This window comes from Xenopus laevis, chromosome 4S (genome assembly GCF_017654675.1).
Source record: "Xenopus laevis strain J_2021 chromosome 4S, Xenopus_laevis_v10.1, whole genome shotgun sequence".
Classification (NCBI taxonomy): Eukaryota; Metazoa; Chordata; class Amphibia; order Anura; family Pipidae; genus Xenopus; species Xenopus laevis.
The window spans coordinates 1,654,226-1,679,589 of record NC_054378.1 but is presented as its reverse complement, the minus strand read 5'-3'; the positions used below and the strand labels follow the sequence as shown (position 1 = coordinate 1,679,589).

General features: G+C 40.3%; 1 protein-coding gene across 50 annotated transcripts in view; it reads right to left on the bottom strand.

The window, feature by feature from the left end:
* Nucleotides 1–261: 261 nt before the first annotated feature.
* ahnak.S (AHNAK nucleoprotein S homeolog) overlaps nucleotides 262–25,364 on the bottom strand; it is a 53,995-nt gene continuing 28,892 nt past the window's right edge. Inside the window, exons 3-19 of one of the 50 annotated variants that reach the window (XM_041560740.1) lie at nucleotides 23,840–24,002; nucleotides 22,203–22,390; nucleotides 16,998–19,800; nucleotides 15,741–16,829; nucleotides 14,638–15,248; nucleotides 14,416–14,470; nucleotides 13,086–13,864; nucleotides 12,368–13,049; nucleotides 11,090–12,205; nucleotides 10,679–10,921; nucleotides 9,276–10,339; nucleotides 8,444–9,116; nucleotides 7,956–8,284; nucleotides 7,211–7,298; nucleotides 6,465–6,712; nucleotides 6,248–6,305; nucleotides 262–5,254 (exon numbers count right to left, since the gene is read on the bottom strand). In XM_041560740.1, coding sequence (XP_041416674.1) covers nucleotides 1,077–5,254; nucleotides 6,248–6,305; nucleotides 6,465–6,712; nucleotides 7,211–7,298; nucleotides 7,956–8,284; nucleotides 8,444–9,116; nucleotides 9,276–10,339; nucleotides 10,679–10,921; nucleotides 11,090–12,205; nucleotides 12,368–13,049; nucleotides 13,086–13,864; nucleotides 14,416–14,470; nucleotides 14,638–15,248; nucleotides 15,741–16,829; nucleotides 16,998–19,800; nucleotides 22,203–22,390; nucleotides 23,840–24,002 — 14,367 coding nt within the window. In that variant the 3' untranslated portion in view covers nucleotides 262–1,076. Of the gene's footprint in view, nucleotides 10,613–10,678; nucleotides 12,314–12,353; nucleotides 13,059–13,085; nucleotides 13,967–14,415; nucleotides 14,471–14,637; nucleotides 19,801–22,202; nucleotides 22,391–23,839; nucleotides 24,003–25,364 lie in introns of all 50 variants that reach the window. The other 49 variants (XM_041560739.1, XM_041560741.1, XM_041560743.1 and 46 more) reach the window with 49 other exon arrangements.

Below are 25,364 nucleotides of genomic sequence, written 5' to 3'. Positions count from 1 at the left end.
TGAATTTTTTTCCCCACTTTTTCCTTTCCTGGCCCTAATTTGCATAAGCAAATTAAGAATCAGATTTGGTTAGATATTTGGCAGAACCTTTCACAAACGATTCGGCCGAATCCTAAATTCGGTGCATCCTTAGTTTCCGGATAATGGATCCCATACCTGCACTTTTTGTCTGGCCAAAGCAGCCTTGCATTAGGAATCCGTTATATACAGTAGACCTGAAAGCTATTTGTTTAGTACTTTATTAATCACACAGACACATTATAAAGGTCAGAAGCTTTATTTTGCTCAGAAACAATCCCCCGCTTCACACTTCTTTTTGCTTTGGACATTAAAGTGCTTACAGATTTTTGAAGTTACAATGTTTTATTAACAGAAATGTAAGCTAGGTTACTTCTCCCCCCCCCAAAAAAAATAAAAAATAAAAAAACAAACAAGCGGCAGTTGAGATATAGTTGACGACAATCAACTATTTGTATATTACAAATAACAAGTCGAACCAGACTGGGAAAGGGTCAAGTTGAAGATTTTGAAGAATTATGAGAATTGAAAGGTATTCAAATGAGCTAAACCAGGTAACAAATGAAAGCACTTGTTTTTAAACTGCCATAAAAGGCAAATTAATTTTTTTTTTTATTTGTTGATGTCTGTAACAGTTAATACTGCTGCTTTAAATGAGGCCTTGATTCTTTCCCAGTGGCTCACCCACATATACAGTGTCTTCAATAAATCCCATTTTATGTCATCAAAGAAATGAAAGCTTTAAAAGCAAGTTAAAAAAATATGGAAAAATATATTTCCACGTACACACTTGTTATAACAAAATAGATGATCAACGTCTCACCTGCCAGAGAGACTCAAAAGCAGACGCATCTGTGGCAGGCAAAGCTTTAGAGTGTGTATGGAATTCATTAGAGAGCTGATAATTCTTCTCTTTTTATTTTATTTTGTGAGCTCTAAAAAATGTCATCTACTGTTATTAAAGACATTTAGCATTATATAAAGGCTTCAAAAATGTATGTACAAACACACAGATATATATATTTATATACATGATTTTAGTAAAGGAAATAAACATTCTACTTCTTTGCAACGGTTAATTCAACGTTTGGCAATTGAACACTTGCTTTGGTGCCACCGTCGTTGCTTGAGGAAGAGGAAACTCTGGACACAGACGCCCCACTTCCCTCAATGTTTTCATCATCACCCAACGTGACCTCATAAGAACCCTTTGACTTTGAACCCAAACCTCCAAAGGTGCCAAATTTGATCTTTGAATGTTTTCCCTTTTTCTCTGCACCTTCCAGCGACATACCACCACTATCAAGCTCCAGTGTACCACTTGGTGAAGACCCCTCTATCTCCTCACTCATGGAGGAAGACCTAGGTCTTGGCTTTTTGCTTGTAAATAAAGAAAATTCATATTTCGGTGATTTCTCTCTAGATGAGATGCCTTTTCCACTTTCCACCTCTATACTAGCAGAGCCAGGTACAACTTCAGCTGCTGGGAGACTATATTCACCTTTACCCTTTCCTTTTGAAAAGTTAAATTTTGGCATTTTTATCTTGGACTTTTTGATTTTTATGTCACCGTCTTCTACTTCAAGATCAGCTTGACCTAAGTTTGTAGTTTCTACTTTTGGAAAGTCAACATCAACTCCCATTTCCCTACCAAAATCTTCAGGTCCTTTAAACTTTGGCATTAAGAGTCGGGGAAATGTAACTTTAACTGCTGAGCTGTCTGTATCAGTCGCTATTCCTCTTGCAATAAAATGACCATCTACACCAGCCTGTCCTGCCAAATTTCCTTTCAAGTTCAGACCTTGCCCTTCCATATTAATTTCTGGTTTGCCCATGCTGAATTTAAGGCCTGCAGCATCTCCATGTAACAATGATTGACTTGCATCACAAGAGACTTTTGGACTAACTGAGGGAATATCAATTTTGGGGCCTTCCAGATTCAGATGTCCCCCAAAACCGGAATTAGAGAGGTCTGCATCTTGCGTGCTTAATTTTACATCAGTACTAGGAGTTTTAATGTCTCCTTCAAACTTTAACCCTGGTATGTTAATGCTGTCTTTCGGAGGAGAAATATCAAGCCCAGATTCTACTTTTGCCCCAGACATACTGAAAGCTGGAAGTTTTATTTTGGATTTCTTACCCTTCAAATCAAGACCCTCAATGTCCAAACCTGGAGCAGATAACTCTGCCTCTTGTGTATGAATTCCACCTCCTATGTCCAAATCTGGTGTCTTTATGTCTGCTTTAGGACTGTGAAGGGATGCTTCTCCCTTTAGTTTTGAGGATTTTATGTCAAATTCAACATCAGGGAAATAGATTTTTCCAAACAGGGGTTTGCGAGTTTTAGTTGCCTTTATGCCAAGATCTGATTTTATGGCTGCATCTCCCCCTGAAATGTCTATGTCTGCATCACAGCTCTTCATGGATACCTCACTATCTAATTCTGGAGTGTTTACATCAAATCCACCTTTCTTGCCTTTGATTTTTGGGCCACTCATGTGAATTTTAGGCATTTTTACCTTGCCTTTCTTTCCTTTCCCTGTAACACCTGCTCCGGGCATTTCTGCATTTACATCAACCTCTGGTGTGCCAATATCTACTGAAGGTACATTAATATCTGCTTTAGGGGATTTCATTCCAAAACCAAATTTTGGTTTCTTTACCTTTGGTAATTTCAAATTCCCTTCAGGACCCGCAATATCCAGTCCTGTATCTTTCAAGCTAAGATCTGGAGCCTGAATAGTTACGTCTGTTGCCTTGATATCTAATCCTGTTTTGGGCATAGTAACATCAATGTCACCCTTAAATTGTGTTGTCTTAAGATCTATGCCTAATTCTGTCTTTGAAGAATCAATATCAATGTTTGAACCAGAAACAGCTAGTTTGCCTTTAGGAGGTTTAATAGCAAAATCTGTTGTTTCCACTTTAGGACCAGAAATAAATTTAGGCATTTTAAGTTTAACATCTGGGCCCTCAATGTCTGCAGATGGTACTTCAAAATCTAATTCCGGGCCGTCTAACTTTGGACCCTTCAGATTTAGTTTATTCTCAGGTATAGAAACATCTGGAAATATTAAATTCATTGAGGGCATCTGAATGTTTGAACCTGTGACTGTAGTCTCGACTTCAGAGCCTAGTTTAGGACCTTTCAAATTTAAGTCTATGTCATGCGTGGTGATTTTGGGCATCTTAAATTTGGGACCTTGCACATTTCCATCAACACATATGTCTGCAGCTGCAAGATTACATTCTGGAGCCACAATGTCAATTTCAGGGCCTTTAAAATCATGTTCCAGTTTAGTACCTTTAAGATTAAAGCCCAAATCAGGCATATGCACTGAAGGTGTCTTAAATTTGGGACCTTTCACTTTTCCATCAACATCTATATCTGGAGCCTGAAGATTAACGTCTGGAGCCTTGATGTCAACTTTGGGACCTTTAAAATCACCTTCCAGTTTAGGACCTTTAAGATTGAAGTCTAGATCAGGCATGGAGACTTTGGGCATAGAAGGCATCTTAAATTTGGGACCTTTTACCTTTCCATCAACATCTATATCTGGAGCCTGAAGATTAACGTCTGGAGCCTTGATATCAACTTTGGGACCTTTTAAATCACCTTCCAGTTTAGGACCTTTAAGATTCATGTCTATATCAGGCATATGCAATGAAGGCATCTTAAATTTGGGATCTTTCACTTTTCCCTCTGGGCATTCTATGTCTAACTGTGGGGCACTGATGTCAATCTTTGGTCCTGATATATCTATTTCTCCTTCTGGAAGTATAAGATCTACATCTTTACCCTCCACTTTTGGGCCAGAAAACCCAAACTTAGGCATTTTAAATTTCTGCATTTTCAGTTTTCCTTCTGGCCCCTCCAGCTCAACATCTGGAATTTCTACATCAACATCTGGCCCTTTCATATCAATGTTGGGTCCTTTCAATCCCCCCTCTATTTTAGGTCCTTTTACATTTAAGCCTAGATCAGGCATGGAGACTTTAGGCATAGAAGGCATCTTAAATTTGGGACCTTTCACATTTCCATCAACATCTATATCTGGAGCCTGAAGATTAACGTCTGGAGCCTTGATGTCAACTTTGGGACCTTTTAAATCACCTTCCAGTTTAGAACCTTTAAGATTCAAGTCTATATCATGCATATGCATCGAAGGCATTGTCATTTTGGGACCTTTCACTTTTCCCTCTGGGCATTCGATGTCTAACTGTGGGGCATTGATGTCCATCTTTGGTCCTGATATACCTATTTCTCCTTCTGGAAGTTTAAAATCTTTACCCTCAACTTTTGAGCCAGAAAACCCAAACTTAGGCATTTTAAGTTTTGGCATTTTCAGTTTTCCTTCTGGCCCCTCCAGCTCAATATCTGAAATAGCTACATCAAAATCTGGTCCTTTCATATCAATTCTGGGTCCTTTCAATTCTCCCTCTACCTTAAGACCTTTTAGATGTAAGTCAGTTTCAGGCATGGAAACTTTTGGCGGATTCACTGAAGGCATCTTAAATTTGGGGCCTTTCACTTTACCATCAATGTCAACATCTGGGGCCTTAATATCAACTTCTGGGCAATGAATATCAACTTTGGGATATTTTATATCACTTTCAATTTTTGGAACTGTGACATCCATGTCTTCTTTAAACTTTGGCCCTTTCAAGTTTAATTCAATATCTGGCATGGACACGTTGGGACTTTTTATATTTAATGATGGCATTTTGAATTTTGGAGAAGTTACTTCTAAGTCTGTGTTAGGAAGCTTTACATCTGTTGTTGGTGCTTGAGCTTTGTGACTTGAAAAATTAAATTTAGGCAGTTTGAATCTGGATTTTTTAACTTTACCCTCAGGCATTTCAAGATCTATACTAGGGTCACTAATTGCTAAATCAGAGCCTTTAAGACTACCTCCTTTAGAAATTGAAAGATCAACATCACCTTTGATTTTAGGTCCTTTCATGTCAATTTCTGTGCCAGAAATGTTAGGTTTGGAAAATCCCCAGGATGGTAATTTAAACTTTGGTCCCTTGACTTTTGCTTCTGGGACCTCAACAGACACACTTGGGCTTGGGACCTTAATTTCAAGATTTTCAAAATCAACTTTAGGAGACTTCAATTCCAAATTACCCTCTGGTATCTCTACATCACCCTTAAGTTTTGGTCCTTTTAAATTATAATCAACTTTGGGACCTTTTAAATCACCTTCCAGTTTAGGACCTTTAAGATTGAAGTCTATTTCAGGCATATGCAATGAAGGCATCTTAAATTTGGAACCTTTAACTTTTCCATCAACATCTATATCTGGAGCCTGAAGATTAACGTCTGGAGCCTTGATGTCAACTTTGGGACCTTTTAAATCACCTTCCAGTTTAGGACCTTTAAGATTGAAGTCTAGATCAGGCATGGAGACTTTGGGCATAGAAGGCATCTTAAATTTGGAACCTTTCACATTTCCATCAACATCTATATCTGGAGCCTGAAGATTAACGTCTGGTGCCTTGATGTCAACTTTGGGACCTTTTAAATCACCTTCCAGTTTAGGACCTTTAAGATTGAAGTCTAGATCAGGCATGGAGGCTTTGGGCATAGAAGGCATCTTAAATTTGGGACCTTTCACATTTCCATCAACATCTATATCTGGAGCCTGAAGATTAACGTCTGGAGCCTTGATGTCAACTTTGGGACCTTTTAAATCACCTTCCAGTTTAGGACCTTTAAGATTTAAGTCTATATCAGGCATATGCAATGAAGGCATCTTAAATTTGGAACCTTTAACTTTTCCATCAACATCTATATCTGGAGCCTGAAGATTGACGTCTGGAGCCTTGATGTCAACTTTGGGACCTTTTAAATCACCTTCCAGTTTAGGACCTTTAAGATTGAAGTCTAGATCAGGCATGGAGACTTTGGGCATAGAAGGCATCTTAAATTTGGGACCTTTCACTTTTCCCTCTGGGCATTCTAGGTCTAACTCTGGGGCATTGATGTCTACCTTTGGTCCTGATAAATTTATTTCTCTTTCTGGAATTGTGATATCTATATCTTTACCCTCCACGTTTGGGCCAGAAAACCCAAACTTAGGCATTTTAAATTTCGGCATTTTCAATTTTCCTTCTGGCCCCTCCAGCTCAACATCTGGAATTGCTACATCAAACTCTGGCCCTTTCATGTCAATGTTGGGTCCTTTCAATTCTCCCTCTACTTTGGGCCCTTTTACATTTAAGCCTAGATCAGGCATGGAGACTTTGGGCATAGAAGGCATCTTAAATTTGGGTCCTTTCACCTTTCCATCAACATCTATATCTGGAGCCTGAAGATTAATGTCTAGAGCCTTGATGTCAACTTTGGGACCTTTTAAATCACCTTCCAGTTTAGGACCTTTAAGATTTAAGTCTATATCAGGCATATGCAATGAAGGCATCTTAAATTTGGAACCTTTAACTTTTCCATCAACATCTATATCTGGAGCCTGAAGATTAACGTCTGGAGCCTTGATATCAACTTTGGGACCTTTTAAGTCACCTTCCAGTTTAGGACCTTTAAGATTGAAGTCTAGATCAGGCATGGAGACTTTGGGCATAGAAGGCATCTTAAATTTGGGACCTTTTACCTTTCCATCAACATCTATATCTGGAGCCTGAAGATCAATGCCTGGAGCCTTGATGTCAACTTTGGGACCTTTTAAATCACCTTCCAATTTAGGACCTTTAAGACTGAAGTCTAGATCAGGCATATGCAATGATGGCATCTTAAATTTGGGACCTTTTCCTTTTCCCGCTGGGAATTCTATGTCTAACTCTGGGGCATCGATGTCTACCTTTGGTCCTGATAAATTTATTTCTCCTTCTGGAAGTGTAATATCTATATCTTTACCATCCACGTTTGGGCCAGAAAACCCAAACTTAGGCATTTTAAATTTCGGCATTTTCAATTTTCCTTCTGGCCCCTCCAGCTCAACATCTGGAATTGCTACATCAAACTCTGGCCCTTTCATGTCAATGTTGGGTCCTTTCAATTCTCCCTCTACTTTAGGCCCTTTTACATTTAAGCCTAGATCAGGCATGGTGACTTTGGGCATAGAAGGCATCTTAAATTTGGGACCTTTTACCTTTCCATCAACATCTATATCTGGAGCCTGAAGATTAACGTCTGGAGCCTTGATATCAACTTTGGGACCTTTTAAGTCACCTTCCAGTTTAGGACCTTTAAGATTGAAGTCTAGATCAGGCATGGAGACTTTGGGCATAGAAGGCATCTTAAATTTGGGACCTTTCACCTTTCCATCAACATCTATATCTGGAGCCTGAAGATCAATGTCTGGAGCCTTGATGTCAACTTTGGGACCTTTTAAATCACCTTCCAATTTAGGACCTTTAAGATTGAAGTCTAGATCAGGCATATGCAAGGACGGCATCTTAAATTTGGGACCTTTTCCTTTTCCCGCTGGGAATTCTATGTCTAACTCTGGGGCATCGATGTCTACCTTTGGTCCTGATAAATTTATTTCTCCTTCTGGAAGTGTAATATCTATATCTTTACCATTCACGTTTGGGCCAGAAAACCCAAACTTAGGCATTTTAAATTTCGGCATTTTCAATTTTCCTTCTGGCCCCTCCAGCTCAACATCTGGAATTGCTACATCAAACTCTGGCCCTTTCATGTCAATGTTGGGTCCTTTCAATTCTCCCTCTACTTTAGGCCCTTTTACATTTAAGCCTAGATCAGGCATGGCGACTTTGGGCATAGAAGGCATCTTAAATATGGGACCTTTCACATTTCCATCAACATCTATATCTGGAGCCTGAAGATTAACGTCTGGAGCCTTGATGTCAACTTTGGGACCTTTTAAATCACCTCCCAGTTTAGGACCTTTAAGATTTAAGTCTATATCAGGCATATGCAATGAAGGCATCTTAAATTTGGAACCTTTCACTTTTCCATCAACATCTATATCTGGAGCCTGAAGATTAACGTCTGGAGCCTTGATGTCAACTTTGGGACCTTTTAAATCACCTTCCAGTTTAGGACCTTTTAGATTGAAGTCTAGATCAGGCATGGAGACTTTGGGCATAGAAGGCATCTTAAATTTGGGACCTTTCACCTTTCCATCAACATCTATATCTGGAGCCTGAAGATCAATGTCTGGAGCCTTGATGTCAACTTTGGGACCTTTTAAATCACCTTCCAGTTTAGGACCTTTAAGATTAAAGTCTAGATCAGGCATGGACACTTTGGGCATAGAAGGCATCTTAAATTTGGGACCTTTCACCTTTCCATCAATATCTATATCTGGAGCCTGAAGATTAACGTCTGGAGCCTTGATGTCAACTTTGGGACCTTTTAAATCACCTTCCAGTTTAGGACCTTTAAGATTTAAGTCTATATCAGGCATATGCAATGAAGGCATCTTAAATTTGGGACCTTTCACTTTTCCATCAACATCTATATCTGGAGCCTGAAGATTAACGTCTGGAGCCTTGATGTCAACTTTGGGACCTTTTAAATCACCTTCCAGTTTAGGACCTTTAAGATTGAAGTCTAGATCAGGCATGGAGACTTTGGGCATAGAAGGCATCTTAAATTTGGGACCTTTCACCTTTCCATCAACATCTATATCTGGAGCCTGAAGATCAACGTCTGGAGCCTTGATGTCAACTTTGGGACCTTTTAAATCACCTTCCAGTTTAGGACCTTTAAGATTGAAGTCTATATCAGGCATATGCAATGACGGCATCTTAAATTTGGAACCTTTTACTTTTCCCGCTGGGAATTCTATGTCTAACTCTGGGGCATCGATGTCTACCTTTGGTCCTGATAAATTTATTTCTCCTTCTGGAAGTGTAATATCTATATCTTTACCCTCCACGTTTGGGCCAGAAAACCCAAACTTAGGCATTTTAAATTTTGGCATTTTCAATTTTCCTTCTGATCCCTCCAGCTCAACATCTGGAATTGCTACATCAAACTCTGGCCCTTTCATGTCAATGTTGGGTCCTTTCAATTCTCCCTCTACTTTAGGCCCTTTTACATTTAAGCTTAGATCAGGCATGGAGACTTTGGGCATAGAAGGCATCTTAAATTTGGGACCTTTCACCTTTCCATCAACATCTATATCTGGAGCCTGCAGATTAACGTCTGGAGCCTTGATATCAACTTTGGGACCTTTTAAATCACCTTCCAGTTTAGGACCTTTAAGATTTAAGTCTATATCAGGCATTTGCAATGAAGGCATCTTAAATTTGGAACCTTTAACTTTTCCATCAATATCTATATCTGGAGCCTGAAGATTAACGTCTGGAGCATTGATGTCAACTTTGGGACCTTTTAAATCACCTTCCAGTTTAGGACCTTTAAGATTGAAGTCTAGATCAGGCATATGCAATGACGGCATCTTAAATTTGGGACCTTTTACTTTTCCCGCTGGGAATTCTATGTCTAACTCTGGGGCATCGATGTCTACCTTTGGCCCTGATACATCAATTTCTCCTTCAGGAAGTGTAATACCTAAATCTTTTCCCTCCCCTTTTGAGCTAGAAAAACCAAATTTAGGCATTTTAAATTTTGGCATTTTCAGCTTCCCCTTTCCTTCAGGACTTTCAATATCCAAAGTAGGTGTGTCAAGCTCAACATTAAGGGCGTTAATATCAGTTTCTGGAACCCTGAACTCTCCTTCAGCCTTGGATCCTGATGTATCTGTGCCTTTCCACTTGGGGCTTTTAATATTTAGATCAACATCAGGCATTGACATTTTTGGAAGTGAAGGCATTTTAAATTTGGGCCCCTTGACTTTTCCTTCTGGACCTTCAATATCAAGTTTTGGTGATTCGATGTTAACTTTGGGAACTGAAATATTAAGGTTAGTTTTTGGAGGTTTAACGTCTATATCTGGGAGTTCAGCTTTGGCACTGGAGAAACCAAACTTTGGCAAATGGAATCTAGACTTTTTAACTTTGACTTTTGCATCTGCACCACCTATATTTATATCAGAAATATGAATTTCTGGACTCTTTACCTCAACATCTGGCCCCTTCACATCTCCCTCCAATTTCTGTCCTGAAATATCCAATCCTCCCTTCCACTTTGGGGATTTTATATTTAGATCAACATCTGGCACTTTAGGTAAATTAACATTCACTGATGGCATGTTCATTTTCGGACCTTTCACCTTTCCATCAACATCTATATCTGGAGCCTGAAGATTAACGTCTGGAGCCTTGATGTCAACTTTGGGACCTTTTAAATCACCTTCCAGTTTAGGACCTTTAAGATTGAAGTCTATATCAGGCATATGCAATGAAGGCATCTTAAATTTGGGACCTTTCACTTTTCCCTCTGGGCATTCTATGTCTAACTCTGGGGCACTGATGTCTACCTTTGGTCCTGATAAATTTATTTCTCCTTCTGGAAGTGTAATATCTATATCTTTACCCTCCACATTTGGGCCAGAAAACCCAAACTTAGGCATTTTAAATTTCGGCATTTTCAGTTTTCCTTCTGACCCCTCCAGCTCAACATCTGGAATTGCTACATCAACCTCTGGCCCTTTCATATCAATATTGGGTCCTTTCAATTCCCCCTCCATTTTAGGCCCTTTTACATTTAATCCAAGATCAGGCATGGAGACTTTGGGCATAGAAGGCATCTTAAATTTAGGACCTTTCACCTTTCCATCAACATCTATATCTGGAGCCTGAAAATTAACATCTGGAGCCTTGATGTCAACTTTGGGACCTTTTAAATCACCTTCCACTTTAGGACCTTTAAGATTGAAGTCTAGATCAGGCATGGAGACTTTGGGCATAGAAGGCATCTTAAATTTGGGACCTTTCACCTTTCCATCAATATCTATATCTGGAGCCTGAAGATTAACGTCTGGGGCCTTGATGTCAACTTTGGGACCTTTTAAATCACCTTCCAGTTTAGGACCTTTAAGATTCAAGTCTAGATCAGGCATGGAGACTTTGGGCATAGATGGCATCTTAAATTTGGAACCTTTCACCTTTCCATCAATATCTATATCTGGAGCCTGAAGATCAATGTCTGGAGCCTTGATATCAACTTTAGGACCTTTTAAATCACCTTCCAGTTTAGGACCTTTAAGATTGAAGTCTAGATCAGGCATGGAGACTTTGGGCATAGACGGCATCTTAAATTTGGAACCTTTCACCTTTCCATCAATATCTATATCTGGAGCCTGAAGATTAACGTCTGGAGCCTTGATGTCAATTTTGGGACCTTTTAAATCTCCCTCCAGTTTAGGGCCTTTAAGATTAAAGTCTAGATCAGGCATGGAGACTTTGGGCATAGAAGGCATCTTAAATTTGGGACCTTTCACCTTTCCATCAATATCTATATCTGGAGCCTGAAGATCAATGTCTGAAGCTTTGATATCAACTTTAGGACCTTTTAAATCACCTTCCAGTTTAGGACCTTTAAGATTAAAGTCTATATCAGGCATATGCAATGAAGGCATCTTAAATTTGGGACCTTTCACTTTTCCCTCTGGGCATTCTATGTCTAACTGTGGGGCACTGATGTCCACCTTTGGTCCTGATACATCTATTTCTCCTTCTGGAAGTGTAATATCTACAGCCTTACCCTCCACTTTTGGGCCAGAAAATCCAAATTTAGGCATTTTAAATTTCGGCATTTTCAGTTTTCCTTCTGGCCCCTCCAGCTCAACATCAGGAATTTCTACATCAACCTCTGGCCCTTTCATATCAATGTTGGGCCCTTTCAAATCCCCCTCTATTTTAGGTCCTTTTACATTTAATCCTAGATCAGGCATGGAGACTTGGGGCATAGAAGGCATCTTTAATTTGGGTCCTTTCACTTTTCCATCAACGTCTATATCTGGAGCCTGAAGATTAAAGTCTGGAGCCTTGATGTCAACTTTGGGACCTTTTAAATCACCTTCCAGTTTAGGACCTTTAAGATTGAAGTCTAGATCAGGCATGGAGACTTTGGGCATAGAAGGCATCTTAAATTTGGAACCTTTCACCTTTCCATCAATATCTATATCTGGAGCCTGAAGATTAACGTCTGGAGCCTTGATGTCAACTTTGGGACCTTTTAAATCACCTTCCAGTTTAGGACCTTTAAGATTGAAGTCTAGATCAGGCATGGAGACTTTGGGCATAGAAGGCATCTTAAATTTGGGACCTTTCACCTTTCCATCAATATCTATATCCTGAAGATTAACGTCTGGAGCCTTGATGTCAACTTTGGGACCTTTTAAATCACCCTCCAGTTTAGGGCCTTTAAGATTAAAGTCTAGATCAGGCATGGAGACTTTGGGCATAGAAGGCATCTTAAATTTGGGACCTTTCACCTTTCCATCAATATCTATATCTGGAGCCTGAAGATCAATGTCTGAAGCTTTGATATCAACTTTAGGACCTTTTAAATCACCTTCCAGTTTAGGACCTTTAAGATTAAAGTCTATATCAGGCATATGCAATGAAGGCATCTTAAATTTGGGACCTTTCACTTTTCCCTCTGGGCATTCTATGTCTAACTGTGGGGCACTGATGTCCACCTTTGGTCCTGATACATCTATTTCTCCTTCTGGAAGTGTAATATCTACAGCCTTACCCTCCACTTTTGGGCCAGAAAATCCAAACTTAGGCATTTTAAATTTCGGCATTTTCAGTTTTCCTTCTGGCCCCTCCAGCTCAACATCAGGAATTTCTACATCAACCTCTGGACCTTTCATATCAATGTTGGGCCCTTTCAATTCCCCCTCTATTTTAGGTCCTTTTACATTTAATCCTAGATCAGGCATGGAGACTTTGGGCATAGAAGGCATCTTAAATTTGGGTCCTTTCACCTTTCCATCAACATCTATATCTGGAGCCTGAAGATTAATGTCTAGAGCCTTGATGTCAACTTTGGGACCTTTTAAATCACCTTCCAGTTTAGGACCTTTAAGATTTAAGTCTATATCAGGCATATGCAATGAAGGCATCTTAAATTTGGAACCTTTAACTTTTCCATCAACATCTATATCTGGAGCCTGAAGATTAACGTCTGGAGCCTGAAGATTAAAGTCTGGAGCTTTGATGTCAACTTTGGGACCTTTTAAATCACCTTCCAGTTTAGGACCTTTAAGATTGAAGTCTAGATCAGGCATGGAGACTTTAGGCATAGAAGGAATCTTAAATTTGGGACCTTTCACATTTCCATCAATATCTATATCTGGAGCTTGAAGATTAACGTCTGCAGTCTTGATGTCAACTTTGGGACCTTTTAAATCACCTTCCAGTTTAGGACCTTTAAGATTGAAGTCTAGATCAGGCATGGAGACTTTGGGCATAGAAGGCATCTTAAATTTGGAACCTTTCACCTTTCCATCAATATCTATATCTGGAGCCTGAAGATTAACTTCTGGAGCCTTGATGTCAACTTTGGGACCTTTTAAATCACCTTCCACTTTAGGACCTTTAAGATTGAAGTCTAGATCAGGCATGGAGACTTTGGGCATAGAAGGCATCTTAAATTTGGGACCTTTCACCTTTCCATCAATATCTATATCTGGAGCCTGAAGATCAACGTCTGGAGCCTTGATGTCAACTTTGGGACCTTTTAAATCACCTTCCAGTTTAGGACCTTTAAGATTGAAGTCTAGATCAGGCATGGAGACTTTGGGCATAGAAGGCATCTTAAATTTGGGACCTTTCACTTTTCCATCAATATCTATATCTGGAGCCTGAAGATTAACGTCTGGAGCTTTGATGTCAACTTTGGGACCTTTTAAATCACCCTCCAGTTTAGGGCCTTTAAGATTAAAGTCTAGATCAGGCATGGAGACTTTGGGCATAGAAGGCATCTTAAATTTGGGACCTTTCACCTTTCCATCAATATCTATATCTGGAGCCTGAAGATCAATGTCTGAAGCTTTGATATCAACTTTAGGACCTTTTAAATCACCTTCCAGTTTAGGACCTTTAAGATTAAAGTCTATATCAGGATATGCAATGAAGGCATCTTAAACTGTTGGAACCTTTGTCACACTTTTCCATCAGGGAGTACTATACTCTTGGACGCCAGAATCTTAATTTTAACTTTGGACTTTCAGTATTTTTGGCCCAACAGGCTTTTAAATCAACCCTCCTAATTGTGGGCCTTTCAAGATCTATTTAGTCTATAATCAGGCATGGAGACTTTGGCATAGAAGGCATCCTTAAATTTGGACCTTTCACCTTTCCATCATATCTATATCTGGAGCCTGAAGATTAACTCTGGAGCCTTGATGTCAACTTTGGACCTTTTTAAGAGACACACTGGTCGTAGGTTGTAGGGCACAAGCCTTTAAGATCTATTAACTACAGATCGGAATAAAGACTTCCTAGGCATGGAGACTTTGGGCATAGAAGGCATCTTAAATTTGGAACCTTTCACCTTTCCATCAATATCTATATCTGGAGCTTGAAGATTAACGTCTGGAGTCTTGATGTCAACTTTGGACCTTTTAAATCACCCTCCAGTTAGGACCTTTAAGATTGAAGTCTAGATCAGGCATGGAGACTTTGGGCATTAGAAGGCATCTTAAATTTGGACCTTTCACCTTTCCATCAATATCTATATCTGGAGCCTGAAAGATCAACGTCTGGAGCCTTGATGTCAACTTTGGGACCTTTTAAATCACCTTCCAGTTTAGGACCTTTAAGATTGAAATCTAGATCAGGCATATGTAATGAAGGCATCTTAAATTTGGGACCTTTCACTTTTCCCTCTGGCCATTCTATGTCTAACTGTGGGGCACTGATGTCCACCTTTGGTCCTGATACATCTATTTCTCCTTCTGGAAGTGTAATATCTACATCTTTACCCTCCACTTTTGGACCAGAAAATCCAAACTTAGGCATTTTAAATTTTGGCATTTTCAGTTTTGCCTCTGGCCCCTCCAGCTCAAAATCTGGAATTTCTACATCAACCTCTGGCCCTTTCAATTCCCCCTCTATTTTAGGTCCTTTTACATTTAATCCTAGATCAGGCATGGAGACTTTGGGCATAGAAGGCATCTTAAATTTGGAACCTTTCACCTTTCCATCAATATCTATATCTGGAGCCTGAAGATTAACGTCTGGAGCCTTGATGTCAACTTTGGGACCTTTTAAATCACCTTCCAGTTTAGGACCTTTAAGATTGAAGTCTAGATCAGGCATGGAGACTTTGGGCATAGAAGGCATCTTAAATTTGGAACCTTTCACCTTTCCATCAATATCTATATCTGGAGCCTGAAGATTAACGTCTGGAGCCTTGATGTCAACTTTCGGACCTTTTAAATCACCTTCCAGATTAGGACCTTCAAGATTAAAGTCTATATCAGGCATATGCAATGAAGGCATCTTAAATTTGGGACCTTTCACTTTTCCCTCTGGGCATTCTATGTCTAACTGTGGGGCACTGATGTCCACCTTTGGTCCTGATACATCTATTTCTCCTTCTGGAAGTGTAATATCTACAGCCTTACCCTCCACTTTTGGGCCAGAAAATCCAAACTTAGGCATTTTAAATTTTGGCATTTTCAGTTTTCCTTCTGGCCCCTCCAGCTCAACATCTGGAACTTCTACATCAACCTCTGGCCCTTTCATATCAATGTTGGGCCCTTTCAATTCCCCCTCTATTTTAGGTCCTTTTACATTTAATCCTAGATCAGGCATGGAGACTTTGGGCATAGAAGGCATCTTAAATTTGGGTCCTTTCACTTTTCCATCAATATCTATATCTGGAGCCTGAAGATTAACGTCTGGAGCCTTGATGTCAACTTTGGGACCTTTTAAATCACCTTCTAGTTTAGGACCTTTAAGATTGAAGTCTAGATCAGGCATGGAGACTTTGGGCATAGAAGGCATCTTAAATTTGGAACCTTTCACCTTTCCATCAATATCTATATCTGGAGCCTGAAGATTAACTTCTGGAGCCTTGATGTCAACTTTGGGACCTTTTAAATCACCTTCCAGTTTAGGAGCTTTAAGATTGAAGTCTAGATCAGGCATGGAGACTTTGGGCATAGAAGGCATCTTAAATTTGGAACCTTTCACCTTTCCATCAATATCTATATCTGGAGTCTGAAGATTAACATCTGGAGCCTTGCTGTCAACTTTGGGACCTTTTAAATCACCCTCCAGTTTAGGACCTTTAAGATTTAAGTCTAGATCAGGCATGGAGACTTTGGGCATAGAAGGCATCTTAAATTTGGAACCTTTCACCTTTCCATCAACATCTATATCTGCAGCCTGAAGATTAATGTCTGGAGTCTTGATGTCAACTTTGGGACCTTTTAAATCACCTTCCAGTTTAGGACCTTTAAGATTGAAGTCTAGATCAGGCATATGCAATGAAGGCATCTTAAATTTAGGACCTTTCACTTCTCCCTCTGGGCATGCTATGTCTAACTGTGGGGCACTGATGTCCACCTTTGGTCCTGATACATCTATTTCTCCTTCTGGAAATGTAATATCTACATCTTTACCATCCACTTTTGGGCCAGAAAATCCAAACTTAGGCATTTTAAATTTTGGCATTTTCAGTTTTCCCTCTGGCCCCTCCAACTCAACATCTGGAATTTCTACATCAACCTCTGGCCCTTTCATATCAACGTTGGGCCCTTTCAATTCCCCCTCTATTTTAGGTCCTTTTACATTTAATCCTAGATCAGGCATGGAGACTTTGGGCATAGAAGGCATCTTAAATTTGGAACCTTTCACCTTTCCATCAACATCTATATCTGCAGCCTGAAGATTAACGTCTGGAGCCTTGATGTCAACTTTGGGACCTTTTAAATCACCTTCCAGTTTAGGACCTTTAAAATTGAAGTCTAGATCAGGCATGGAGACTTTGGGCATAGAAGGCATCTTAAATTTAGGACCTTTCACCTTTCCATCAACATCTATATCTGGAGCCTGAAGATCAACGTCTGGATCCTTGATGTCAACTTTGGGACCTTTGAAATCACCTTCCAGTTTAGGACCTTTAAGATTGAAGTCTAGATCAGGCATATGCAATGAAGGCATCTTAAATGTGGGACCTTTCACTTCTCCCACTGGGCATGCTATGTCTAACTGTGGGGCACTGATGTCCACCTTTGGTCCTGATACATCTATTTCTCCTTCTGGAAGTGTAATATCTACATCTTTACCCTCCACTTTTGGGCCAGAAAATCCAAACTTAGGCATTTTAAATTTTGGCATTTTCAGTTTTCCCTCTGGCCCCTCCAACTCAACATCTGGAATTTCTACATCAACCTCTGGCCCTTTCATATCAACGTTGGGCCCTTTCAATTCCCCCTCTATTTTAGGTCCTTTTACATTTAATCCTAGATCAGGCATAGAGACTTTGGGCATAGAAGGCATCTTAAATTTGGAACCTTTCACCTTTCCATCAATATCTATATCTGGAGCCTGAAGACTAATGTCTGGAGCCTTGATGTCAACTTTGGGACCTTTTAAATCACCCTCCAGTTTAGGACCTTTAAGATTTAAGTCTAGATCAGGCATGGAGACTTTGGGCATAGAAGGCATCTTAAATTTGGAACCTTTCACCTTTCCATCAATATCTATATCTGGAGCCTGAAGACTAATGTCTGGAGCCTTGATGTCAACTTTGGGAGCTTTTAAATCACCCTCCAGTTTAGGACCTTTAAGATTGAAGTCTAGATCAGGCATGGAGACTTTGGACATAGAAGGCATCTTAAATTTGGGACCTTTCACCTTTCCATCAACATCTATATCTGGAGCCTGAAGATCAACATCTGGAGCCTTGATGTCAACTTTGGGACCTTTTAAATCACCCTCCAGTTTAGGAACTTTAAGATTTAAGTCTAGATCAGGCATGGAGACTTTGGGCATAGAAGGCATCTTAAATTTGGAACCTTTCACCTTTCCATCAATATCTATATCTGGAGCCTGAAGACTAATGTCTGGAGCCTTGATGTCAACTTTGGGACCTTTTAAATCACCCTCCAGTTTAGGACCTTTAAGATTTAAGTCTAGATCAGGCATGGAGACTTTTGGCATAGAAGGCTTCTTAAATTTGGGACCTTTCACCTTTCCATCAATATCTATATCTGGAGCCTGAAGATTAATGTCTGGAGCACTGATGTCAACTTTGGGACCTTTTAAATCACCTTCCAGTTTAGGACCTTTAAGATTGAAGTCTATATCAGACATATGCAATGAAGGCATCTTAAATTTGGGACCTTTTACTTTTCCCTCTGTGCATTCTATGTTTAACTGTGGGACACTGATGTCCATATTGGGTCCTGATACATCTATTTCTCCTTTTGGAAGTGTAATATCAACATCTTTACCATCCACTTTTGGGCCAGAAAACCCAAACTTAGGCATTTTAAATTTTGGCATTTTCAGTTTTCCCTCTGGCCCCTCCAGCTCAACATCTTGAATTGCTACATCAACCTCTGGCCCTTTCATATCAATGTTGGGTCCTTTCAATTCCCCCTCTATTTTATGTCCTTTTACATTTAAGCTTAGCATATTCCCTTTTAATGCAGAACCTTTCAGATTCATGTCTACTGATTCTAGAACCTCCACATCAAGCTTTGAACTTTCCATTTGTATCTGAGGGCCTTTCAGACCACTTTCCAGTGTAGGAAAAGATATGTCTACCTCTTTTGCTTTAGACCCTTTCAAATGCAAATTAATGTCAGTTATTGGCACCTTGGGTAAATTTACATTCTCTGAAGGTATTTTAAAAGTAGGCCCCTTAACATCACCTTTTAAATCATGAATATCAATTTTAGAACTTACATCAGTCACATCAGGAGCTTTAGCTTTCAAGCTTGATATGTCAAAGTTAGACTCTTTTAGCTTAATTCCAGCACTTTGAATCTTACCATCTTTCTGTAATAATGCTGCCTGTGTATCAGGAGATGCAACATTAATGGCAGTAGCTGGCCCATGAAGTTTCCGTTCTCCAGCAGTCTCTTTCTTTCCTGAAACGGGGAGGTTTATATCTGCTTGTGGTACTTTAACACTGATGTCAGATTGTTCTACTGTAAACCCCTCTGGTTTTTGCATGTCAAACCGTGTCTCTTTTAGCGTGATAGCAGATGACTGAAATCCACCTTTAGAAATCCCAAACGTTTTTTCTGTGCTGGCAAATTCAGTGTTTATGGTGGATCTTCCTGCACGGCCAGCTTCCGCTCCTTTAAGTATGGAACCTTTCATCTGTATATCAATGGAAGAATCCTGAGGGCTTCTTAAATGACCCTTTTGGGCAGCTTCATATGTGGATGATTTGACATCTATTTGCTGCTCGTAACTTTGGTATTTTGGTCCAGAAACACTTGGTGAGCTTATACTTATGTTACCACCACTGTGGATTCCATGAAGCCCAAATGTTCCTGCATTTGTAACCTGCGAGTAAACAGAGGAGCTGGAAATGCTTTGTGTGCCACCTGTCAATGAGACTCCAGGCCCTGTTGCGTCTAAATTAATCTCTTTTCCAAACTCAAAAGTTCTTCCAGAAATATCAGCGCCAGGAATTTTGATCACGGTTTTCCCCTCCTCTGTATCTATGTTAGTTTTGGAAATCTCGGTTATCTCATGCCTTGGAATTTTAATCTTGTACTCCGGGCTACTTATATCAATCTCTTTTGTGCCTTTAGAACCAGTCACATCTACTGTGTAAGCTGTTACCTTCCTGGTGACAGTAATTGTCCTTGTTTGCGTTTCTGGCTCCAGCGTTTCATCTGACTTCAGACGTGGCTTAATTTTCTTTGTGTATATTCTTCGGTACTCTTCGTCGTCCCCACTCTGCAGAATCAAACAAAAAGAGCTTTTTATAATTTAAAGTCCGCTATGCCCAGAATAATTTAATTTCATGGCACCTGCATATTTTTGACAGTAGTTGCCCTGAATCCTTTTATTTAGTATGGTGACTTTTTTTTCTAACTTGTAATCTGCCTTGGAAGTGCTGAATTAATTTGGCTGAAGGCACATTGGATAGGAGAAACTGCAACAATCAAGGTGTCCTTGTCTCTCTGAGGTTACTCCTATTTAATTAAACGCAACCTGTCACCCACACATAAAAAGCTAATAAGTACTAAATTCTAAACTGTGTATAAAAATCTGAACAGTCAAATTTTGCCTCTATATCCTTGGCTGCCTGAGGATTCCAATGCCACCACCCCATTCCTAACATTCAGAGCTTCTGTGAGGGCCAATGGGGGGAGCCGCATTGCTACTGCAAAGCGAGCAACTGCATGATTGCTTTTTGCCACCCCTGATAACTTTATAACTGATAAGTTTCTAAACTATCCTCATGGCAGCAGCTCCCCTGAATGGAACATATGAAAGATCCACACAAAGAAATGTTAATACAGAGGGATATCATGACTGAGAGTTCCAATGCCCAAGGGTAGAGACGTGCTCAGATTCGGGAAGATTATTCACCCAGCGCCTCTCCTTTGGGACTAATCTCCCCGAATTGCCTCTTGCGGGCTAGAATGTAAATCGCCGACGAGATGGCAATCAGTGCACTTCACGCCTCACGAGGAAACTTCGGAAAACTAATCTCTCCGAGTGCCATCCTGCCAGCGATTTAGGTGCTAGCCAGCAGGAGACAGTTCGGGGAGATTAGTCCCGAATAAGAGGCGATTTATCGCCGGGCGACTGAATCTCCCCGAATTGTCGCATGTGCCCTTAACCTAAGAGAATACCAATATCTAAGAACAACATGTCAGTGGAGTTACTACATTACTACTACAATACTACATTAATCATCTCCCTGCAATCTGCCAAGGCAGCTTTCTATACAGTGGCCCTTATCTGTATGAGATAAGAAATGAGCAAATATTTCACTGAATGGATGCAACTTATATATTGTGACCTGGTGACGCACGTTTATGGCAACTGGATAATATCACCCCCCCACCCACACACGCGCGATACTTGCCCCAGAGATGGTGATTTTAATACCGTTGTTTCTGTCCTTGAGCTTGGCTCAATAATGGAAAACACTATTTTATATAAAGTTAATGTACTACACATTTATAACCCTGGTGCTATGCTCCGATACTTGCCCCAGAGATGGTGATTTTAATACCGTTGTTTCTGTCCTTGAGCTTGGCTCAATAATGGAAAACACTATTTTATATAAAGTTAATGTACTACACATTTATAACCCTGGTGCTATGCTCAAAGAAGTTTTCACTTAGATTGCTTTAGGAATTCTTGGGGGCTGCATATTTTCTATTGCTCCTAATGCAGAAATATGTGATACTCTTAAAGGAATTATTCAATGTAAAAATAAAAACTGGGTAAATAGATAGGCTGTGCAAAATAAAAAATGTTTCTAATATAGTTAGTTAGCCCAAACTGCCTCCTGCCGGCTAGAATGAAAATCGTGTTGCGAGATTGCACTCGGAGCGCTTTCCAAAGTTGACTGAAGTTTCCTCGTGAGGCAACTTCAGAAAACGAAGCACTCCGAGTTCCATCCCGCCGGCTATTTCCATTCTAGCCGGCAGGAGGCAGTTCGGAGAGATTAGTCGCCCCAAAGATGAGGAGATTTGTCGCCGGGCGACTAATCTCCTCGAATCTGCCCGTGTGTCTCTGACCTTAAGGTGGCCATAGACACACAGATAATATTATATGAAACAAATTTTCGTACAATATTTGGTGCATGTATGGTGGGAAAAGAGCCGACCGATATTGGCATATCGGTTGGCTCATCAATCAGGCTGGACAGAAAATTTTGATTGATTGCCTTCGAAGGCACCTTAACATCGGCCATTGCTGAATCATCAGATACAGGTAGAGTTCTATTGTTTCTATATGTATATCTGACTATTCAGCTCTACACGTGTGTATTGAAACTAAATCTTATTTGGAAAGATCTTTTCCAAGAAAGATGGTAATTGTTACGTCTATGGCCACCTTAAGGGACAGATTTATTCAGGGTCAAATTGAAAATTTATAGAAATGTGACAATTTTAGTGATCAATTTCTTTATGATATTAATGATTTAGATTTATTATTGCTTGACACTAATCTCTATACGTGGATTTGCCTGACTCACAAATTAAATCATGTATCTGTCTTTTGCTAGTAAACTAAAACTTGTTAAAAAAGTAACAACCCCGTAGTTAGGCAAATGCTGCTTTCAATAGCAATAACTTGGTATTTAATACACATTTATTTTGTTTGCGCTTACTCACCAGAACAACATCTGGACTTTTCGAACTGAAGACATCGTGGGACCAGGTCATTCCAGGCTGTGGGGATCGATCTCCTTTCCTCTGGAGTTTTAGTCCCACGGTGTGATGTCCTACATTTGTTAGAAGTCTCTCAATGTCCTCTGAAGACATGTTATCAAAGTATAACGTTGCACCAACAATCTGGTCACCTGAGCAGAAATAAGTAACAGGGGACGTAGGTTCATTAGTGGGAGCACTGAGGCACTTGTAGAAATTATACACCTTAGCCCTACCTAAATTTGCTAAAAACACTTTCCCAAATATAAGCATTTATTATTAAAAATAGTCTTTCATATAGTCTGTCCTAAAGTTTTCACCCCCTGCCGATATCCACATATAACCCAAAGGGCAAACGTTAATTTATAGGGATACTGTCATGGGAAATTTTTTTTTTTTCAAAACACATCAGTTAATAGTGCTGCTCCAGCAGAATTCTGCACTAGAATCCGTTTCTCAAAAGAGCAAACACATTTTTTTATATATAATTTTGAAATCTGACATGAGGCTAGACATACTGTCAGTTTCCCAGCTGCCCCCAGTCATGTGACTTGTGCTCTGATACACTTCAGTCACTCTTTACTGCAAGTTGGAGTGATATCACCCCCTCCCTTTCCCCCCAGCAGCCTAACAACAGAACAATGGGAAGGTAAGCAGATAGCAGCTCCCTAAAGGTGGCCATAGACGTAGAGATCCGCTCGTTTGGCGACATACACACATTGAAGTGGGCGATATCGGGCTGATCCAATCGTGGGCCATAGGGCCCAACGATCATATCATAATGCAACCGAGCGGTTAATTGCGGGACCGCATAAACGCTCAGATGCGGCTGGGATCCGACTGGATTTTTTGACCTGCCCGATCGAGATATTGATTGGGGAAGCACGTCGGATAGCCCCACACACGGCTGCAACTTGGTCTGTCTGCAGCTATTTTCGGCCCGTGTATGGGGGCCTTAACACAAGATAACAGCTGCCTGGTAGATCTAAGAACAGCACTCAATAGTAAAATCCAGGTCCCACTGAGACACATTCAGTTACATTAAGTAGGAGAAACAACAGCCTGCCAGAAAGCAGTTCCATCCTAAAGTGCTGGCTCTTTCTGAAATCACATGACCAGGCAAAATGAGCTGAGATGCACCTACACACCAATATTACAACTAAATACACTTGCTGCTTCAGGAATGACATTTTATATTGTACAGTCAATTATTTGCAGTGTCATTTAGAAATAAAAACTACACCATAAATATCATGACAGAATCCCTTTAAGATGCAACTCCACAAGAGGCCTGCTTATCTTCAATTGTTACAATTGTTTCTTTGCTTATTTTAAATTGTTACAAATGTATCTACGTGCAGCTGCCATATATTCTTGGCTCTCTGCCAAATGCCAATTAAGTTAGAAACTTTTGTGTCTTTTTCTGGCTGTCCAGTGCAGGAATGACATTTTATATTGTGAAGGGAATTTTTTGCAGTGTAACCAGATTACATCATAGAAGTCATGGCAGAATCCCTTCAAATTTTCCCCAAAAATAAAGTGGTGATTAGACACATTTTCTAAGTATAAAATGGAATAACCTTGCCCAGTCATAGTCTCACCTTCTTTTGCAACTCCAGTTTTCCCGGCTGGAGAATCCTGCACCAATTGCTTAACAAACACCCCCTCCTCATTCTTATCCAAGGTGATGCCCATGGATCCACTCCCCTGCCAGTTGGGGAGCAAAAGCTCTCTTGTTTTTTCTTCTTCTTCTTCTTTATCCATCTAGGAAAATGTAAATAAGGATTGAAGCATGATATTTCCTGTCTGGCATAACAGGAGTCATCAAGATTTAAAAATGTTTTCTGATGAAACATACATATAAATAAACGTCACACATATATTGATATATATCAGTGTGTGGATAAGAATCGATCTGACAGTTGCAAAGTGTTGCTACCCCTTTGTTTTGACTTCTATCTTCACACAGAAGTGCCATCTTTGAGGTTTTTACTAGAGATGTCGCGAACTGTTCGCCGGCGAACTTGTTCGCGCGAACATCGGGTGTTCGCGCTCGCCGGAAGTTCGCGAACGTCGCGCGACGTTCGCCATTTTGGGTTCGCCATTGTTGGCGCTTTTTTTTGCCCTCTCACCCCAGACCAGCAGGTACATGGCAGCCAATCAGGAAGCTCTCCCCTGGACCACTCCCCTTCCCTATAAAAACCGAAGCCCTGCAGCGTTTTTTCACTCTGCCTGTGTGTGCTGAAGAGATAGTGTAGGGAGCGAGCTGCTGCCTGTTAGTGATTTCAGGGACAGTTGAAAGTTTGCTGGCTAGTAATCGTTTTGATACTGCTCTGTTATTGTAGGGACAGAAGTCTGCAGGGGTTTGAGGGACATTTAAGCTTAGGTAGCTTTGCTGGCTAGTAATCTACCTTCTACTGCAGTGCTCTGTATGTAGCTGCAGTGGGCAGCTGTCCTGCTTCAGATCTCATCTGCTGACTGCTGCAATAACAGTAGTCCTTGTAAGGACTGCTTTTATTTATTTTTTTGTTGTTTTACTACTACTACTACTACTACTACTACTACTACTATAAGAGCCCAGTGCTATTAGTCTAGCAGTGTTGGGGAGTGGGACTGGTGTCCCTGAAATCACTAACAGCTCTCCCCCTACACTATCTCTTCCAAGCACACACAGGCAGATTTTTCAGATACATTTTTGCCCTTGATCCCCCTCTGGCATGCCACTGTCCAGGTCGTTGCACCCTTTAAACAACTTTAAAATCATTTTTCTGGCCAGAAATGTCTTTTCTAGATGTTAAAGTTCGCCTTCCCATTGAAGTCTATGGGGTTCGCGAACCGTTCGCGAACCGCTCGCATTTTTGCGCAAGTTCGCGAATATGTTCGCGAACTTTTTTTCCGACGTTCGCTACATCCCTAGTTTTTACAATCCGGTCGAACTGATTTTCTATTCTTGAAGTAAAGGTACGGGATTTATTATCCATTTCTTTTTTATCTAAACCAGGGTTTTTTATAATTATAAGTAGGGATGCACCGAATCCAGGATTCTGTTTGGGTTACGGCCTTTTTCAGCATTATTCAGATTTGGCCGAATCCTTCTGCCAGGCCAAAATGAATCCGAATTTGCAT